The sequence below is a fragment of the Mastigoproctus giganteus genome, chromosome 6, assembly GCF_048544385.1.
Source record: "Mastigoproctus giganteus isolate SK-2022 chromosome 6, ASM4854438v1, whole genome shotgun sequence".
Classification (NCBI taxonomy): domain Eukaryota; kingdom Metazoa; phylum Arthropoda; class Arachnida; order Uropygi; family Thelyphonidae; genus Mastigoproctus; species Mastigoproctus giganteus.
This window is the reverse complement of record NC_143580.1, coordinates 47,963,840-47,970,357: the sequence shown is the minus strand read 5'-3', so window position 1 is coordinate 47,970,357 and position 6,518 is coordinate 47,963,840. Positions and strand designations below refer to the sequence as shown.

The following is a 6,518-nucleotide window of genomic DNA, read 5'->3' as shown; positions in this document are numbered from 1 at the left end:
CAATAATAATAATAATCATACACGAGAAACTGCATTGATATAAAAAGGTTCCATCCGTTTCCTTAAAAAAATGTACAGTATATACATTGATGGAGCTCTAATAAATATCCTTAGAATTATTATAACATTCAGACTCCTAAATTCAACTGTATAGTGTCAGAAATGGCCTGTAGGAAAAACTATTGTCTGTTAACCTCTTTGAGGCGGAATTTGAGTCAACTAACTCAAAATTACCTGTCATGCGCAGAAGACCTAAAGTATTTGGTCATGTCAGTTGCCAAGTGACTCAGTTATCATAACCTTCACATTGGGCACAGGTATTTTCCCAAATCATCCAAAATCGCATGCACAGACATAATTTATCCACGAAGACTCGTGGTGTGTCTTCTATTGAATCAGCGTCGTAGAGCCAGAAGAATGTGGAGTGGCGCCATGTGCTCTACATAGATGAGTCCAGTAACGGCCTACAGTCGGATTTTCGTCTGTTCCTAGTGTGAAGTGAAAGAGGAAACCGAAACAACCCTGTGTACGGACAGGAACAGTCAGTTCGGTGGACATGGACTATGGTATGGGTGGCATTAGTCGCTTTGGTCGTACGGATCATCACAACATCAGGAATTGGACCCAAGTGTACGCAGGCATAGAGATGGAATCATGCGATCCACGATCGTTCCTTATGCTGGGGTTGTGGACAAAGAATTAATTTTGATGGACAACCGCACTCAACCACATTGGGCACAGCTGGTAAACAATGTTTGGAAGATTGAAATTACTCTTCATTCTTTTAACATTTTCGACTACATTGATTGGAACTTAGCTTCAACTACATCACAAGGTACATACATGTTATCATATTTACACAAACAACGTCTGTTACATGCGGTCCCCTAATTGACCATTATAGTGTGCCAAAAGTAGGCGTGTAGAATATTAATAATGGATTGAGGCTAGAAGAACATTTTGTGTATTACCTATCTACTCGGTCCTATGATTAGCCTTCTCATGTTTTCATGTTACTGGATGCTTTATCTCCCCCCCCCCCTTATTCTAATATATTGATTGATGAAGATTAACCAGAAATTGTCTGCGATAAAGAAATCAGATTCAGCTGGTTTCTTTGCCAGTCTAATTATTCAGAATTCAAGAAATTAATTAATTTTTTTTTTACAGTCTAACGATTCTTAGAATTGCTCGAAGGGCAAATTGATTCTTTTAAATACCACATTTCTTTTTTTTTTCTTTTTTTTTTTTTTTTTTTCGCACGCCAGTTTTGACAAGATCCGTTGAGTACGTAGCAGCAGAATTCTAAGAAATGAGTTGACACTTAATTTGTTATATTAGTATAAATAGCAAAACCTGTCCTTATCTTCTCTCCTTCACAGAGCAGCTGTCTTGAACCAATGATAGTCATCTATAGGTATAGCAATACTGACAGATTGTTATTAACTTCTCAGTTATGGTTGTCATCTTTAATGACGTCATAATAGTGGTTTGCGCACGTGTCTCGAGACACGAGATTGTAATCAGTTGGTTGAAACTGACGATTGACAGTTGATTTTTTTTGTCTTTTGGTACTAAAAACTGGATGGATAAAGTTTTAATGCGACATAACATAACAACATATCAGTTTATTTTTTACTGTGAATTCTTTTATCATAAGATAAAATAAAATTAAACGTTCCAATATGATGATAGAAGTTTCTTTTGATAATATCCTTTGCTGACACGCGAGGTAATGTGCTGGTTAGAGATCCGGTTCATTGGAAAATTGAAGCTTTGTGAAAGTTTCATGGTATTTAAACACGTATAAACAGAGTTCAAGAGACTGTATGTATCATCGAGTTATAAAAAATCTTATGCCATTTATTCCCTACCATACGAACGATATCAAAACCGGTTATGGCGGAGGGAGAGAACGCCTTTTTCTCCTACTCTTTCTCTAAACACCCCTACCGATGATAATGTTGCAGCCTCAGTTGAGCGTGCGTGGTCTCCTCAATACTGTGGGCTATAGCAGTTGTCTTTAGCTGTTGATAAAGGGAAGACGTGCAACAACACGCGCAAGACTAGCATGCGCGTGTTGATGTTTCTAATTTCATTGGTGCGTTAAGGTATTTTCTCACAAAAGTGAGCAGACGAATAGCTGGTTGTAAGTTTCACTTTTTGACTGTCGCGCGCTGTGCGCGCATAAGTTTCCTTTGTTATCGTCTGCTTCGATAAACGAGTGCGTGAAACTGGTAAGGTTGTCGTGAACTGTAATTATTTGGATTCATTCTTTGTAGTGAACTTTCCAGTTTCTGTGTGCTTTACCATGACCCTTCCAGCGACTAACGGAACTACCGGCCGGCCTATGATGACCCTTGCTCCTCCAACGGTACGACCGCGAAAGTACAGCCTTCCCGTTCTGTACCCAAAGCCGTCGCTGTCCGTGTACGCCGCGGCGGCGGAGACTGCGAAAGAAAACGTTTCTCGGAGGCGCAAACTTAGTCAGGTGGGCCATGTCGTCACCCATCGTTTGTCCACGACAATCATCGGATGGCGGGGTGCGGTGTCTCCGCAAGAAGTCGTCAGCCAGGCAAAAAGTCTTTGCGGACGCTACCTGAGGGCGAAGTTGCGCACGTGCTCGACAATTCACAAGAAACTCGGACTCCAGCGATTGAAGAGTGTCAGCAATCTGGCGCAAAACACTGACACTGCCGACATAGCGGCCGAACTCCGTCTCTTGACCCTGGAGCTGGAGCGGAGCCATCCAAAACTGTTCCAAAGCGTGACTTCGAATGTGGGGCTTCACATGTTAACATCCGAATCCGTGGTTCATAACTTGTTTCTCTCCGTAGCAGAGCAGATTTTCCGGACAGACATTACATGGGGGAGGGTCGTAGCACTGTTTGCTATGACCGGCGCCCTTGCTACAGACTGCATCAAGATGGGCCACCCAGAATACGTCCTTGGACTTGTACAGAGAATGGGCACCTTTGTAGAAAGGGACTTAGCTGCTTGGATTTCTCAACAAGGTGGATGGGTAGGTATAATCCATTGCTCTCTCATTTTTAATAAACATTTTTTTTTTTTTGTGGTGCATAATTTGAAAGTTCTGCGACCTAGGAGCAATTATCGTTAGTATAAGAGAATGCGTTTCTTCTCTTTGTAGATGTAACGTAATCCCCCCCCCCCTCCACGTCTTCAGGTAGCACAGTTATTTGGGCTTCTTTTACGCAAAGACGCATCTGGTCGATATTTCGGCTCTCACGACAACTCAAGACCAGAGGATTTGTAAAAACCTCAACTGACATTCATAAATTTAATAGATTAAGTAGAACCCTCCATGATGCATCTGTATATATTGTTTGTAAACTGTGTTCAGGCTTGTTGCTTTGTTTTCCGGATAAAATAATCAGACGAGAAGACTATACTTCTCGTCCTGAGACTGGTGTCAGTCCGTTTTAAGATTTCAATCAGTTTTTTCAAAACTGAACCTTTCACTCTAGTGGCGAATGACAAATCAAAATATCAGTCTATACCTGTTATGATTTCAATAGCGCATTAGCGTCTGAGGGCATATTGCGCTGTGCGTATTATGTTTGTACAAGTGTGTTCATCGGGCAATTTGCATGTTGTGTAATGTGAAAAACCTGGAACATCCCAAGGTGGAAAAACCAACTCCCCGCTTATATTTGCAGTTACACTCCAGATTTAAGAGTCCTTTACGAATCCTTCAATCTCTGACGGGATTCGGACCCACTCGTTTCAAAACGAGTGACAGGAAAGGAGCAAAACCACTACACAGTTAGGAGGCAAAGGCAGTGGTGTTTATATCTTATTTACAACACAGATTGATTGCACATCAGGTGAATCGGGAATGCTTATATAATCGACACGGCGCTTTCCAGCAAGCGTATAGTGAGGATTCAATGAAGCACCCGACACTTATACCAGTGGTTTAAGTGTCGGGGAGGTGTATTTGATCCATCAACTCTATTAACAGTCGAGACTAAGTGAAATAACATTTCTTTTTCCTTTTAAATATGATTAACAAACTTCAGTAAGAAGTGCCCAAGACAATGGAACAAAATTGCTTTTTTTAGATAGTTATTGCCGAAGAAATAAATCGATATCCTTTTATGAAAAGGTATACACTTTCACTCGTTTTCGTCAAGCAAAAGAAGGAAAAAATTCCTGGGAACTTTTAGAATTACTTCGTATTAGCATTTAAAAACCATTAGAGGTCATTAATTGCCGCATACTCAAAAACTATCACTTGCGAAATTGTTTAATGGAGCAGGAAGAAGCAATTAAAATCCTTCAATTGCGTTATTAAAGCTGCCCCTTAAAGGAAGCTATAAACTGCGATTGAGTTACGTCGAAAACTAGTCTTGTTGAAATTATTGGGATCGGATTAGAATAATGGGGCGGACCACTGTTTGTTGGCTGCAATCACTATATCCAAATATAGTCCCCTGTCGGGAGTATTCGGACACTAACACGCTTGGAAAAAGTTTAATTAAGAAATTAATGGTATGTAGGCCCACCTTTGACCCTACTGACTGCTTCGATCTGCCATGGAACTTTTAACCAGTCTTTGTAGTAGAAATTTGTTCATTCCTCCTTCGGTGCACTTGTCAGTTCTGCAGTAGAAGCGGGGCGGTGCTAGATGCGCCCTGATCCTGTCAGTTCACTCCCAAGGTGTTCGACTGGATTCATGTCTGGACTAGCCACTCGAATTGTATTACGTTATTTTCTTCAAGCCACTTTTGCACTGCTTGCTGTATGATATGGAACATTACTGTATTAGAACATGGAGGGTCCATTTCCATAGCATTGCTAAGAGTGTAGGCACCACGGAATTGTCCAAGAGTTCGATGTACAAATCGGCATTGATAATTTTTGGCACTACAGCCAAAGAACCCAGTCCGTACTATGAAAAACAACTCCACACCACGATCGTGTCTTTCGAATTCTGTTGTGGACTATGCGTATGCTGTTAGCATATGTGTTCTTAGGCATTCTCTACGGACTGGATACTGCTCTAGCTCCAACAATGTTTTCCAAGGACGTTGGTCGGATCGTTTTCACCGATTTCTTCAGAGATCGACGATTCCTATTCCCCCACCTCCATCGATCATTTGTATACATTTACGTCACTTCTTTTCACTGCATCGGCTGCGACTAACTTTTCAAGGTTCATTTCCAATGATTAAGCCGATTTGAACTGTGGGCGTCTTGCCGTGACTCATTCTACTTGTTTTTGATATCTTTTAAAATTCCTGCTTTGTTACATCTCGTTCATTCAGTTGGGTGGGGTATCTCAATACTTTTGGTAGGCAAATATATCTTTCAAAGATGTTAATAATAAAAAGTAAAGGCTTTAATCAGGAACAGTTTTTGCATCTCAATTAAGTTGGTTGATTTTCGGTCATAATAAGATTACTTAGCTGGTTAACTTTTCCTTCTCCGCTATTTTCTTCATTTGACATTTTCCTCTTTCCTGAAGATGTTGCAATTAAAAGAAACTTCAATTTCAAGATGAGGAAAGAGTTGATCAGAAAAACATTGCTTCAGATGACGACAAAAGGTCTTTTCTTTTGACAGTTAGTGTTTTTTTTTTTTTTCCTATTTTTTGAACGTGAAATATTGTTTAATAAAGATCCTTAAAACGTAGTACCTGTCATTAGGCACTCATGGCCAATGAAGTACGACCACTTAATAACACAATTTTCCTTCCCCAGGTTAACTGCGAGAATAAACTTGGATGCCGCAAGATTACTAACAACATCTGGAATTATGGTCTTGCATGCTGCCCGCAGACTGATCCACAGTGGCCGTTGGTGAATCCACATATCCTACACCCAGTTTCGACCTCATGTTCTGCGGATATCTGTACATCTTAACCGGTGATATGCTTCCTTAACTTGTTAAATAAGGCCAGCTCTGTTTGAGAAGGGCAGACGAATGTAACTGATCTGCAACATTATTCAAATAGTCCAAAAATGTTGGGTCCATTGCCATATGCAACGTCTACCATCAGCCAACACATCCTTTCCAGTCATCGACTTGCGCAACCATAATTGAGATCCTAAAATCTGTTTTCGGTGCTGTATGACTCACTTTTCACTCATTTAGAAAGTACGGGTTCAAACCATTGGATGCTGTAGGAATTGTTGAAGATCATGTGAGATTACGAAGTGAGGTTTAAAAAAAAAAACAATTTTTCACAAGGTTATGTTATTAAATGCTAAAGATACCATGGACAGCAGGAGTGACCAATGAGTGTCTTTCAGAGAATTGGAAAAACCCTGGAATTGCTGAAGGACATAAAAGAAAAACGGCCTATCTTGGACACCTGATGAGGAACAACAAATACGCAATTCCACGGCTAATTATTGAGGAGAGAATGGAAGAAAGAAGAAAGCCTGGGAGAAGACGCACATTGTGGCTTGATAACATTAAGAATTGGACAGGACTGAACACCAAGCAGCTGTTCAGAGCTACAAGAGACAGATATATATATATATATATAT

At 40.4% G+C, this 6,518-nt stretch overlaps 1 protein-coding gene across 1 annotated transcript in view; it reads left to right on the top strand.

The window, feature by feature from the left end:
- The first annotated feature begins 2,031 nt into the window (after nt 1–2,031).
- The window catches only part of LOC150084227 (bcl-2-related ovarian killer protein homolog B-like), a 77,925-nt gene continuing 73,438 nt past the window's right edge, over nt 2,032–6,518 (top strand). Inside the window, exon 1 of the mRNA XM_090375118.1 lies at nt 2,032–3,022. Coding sequence (XP_090231244.1) covers nt 2,312–3,022 — 711 coding nt within the window. The 5' untranslated portion in view covers nt 2,032–2,311. The remainder of the gene's footprint in view (nt 3,023–6,518) is intronic.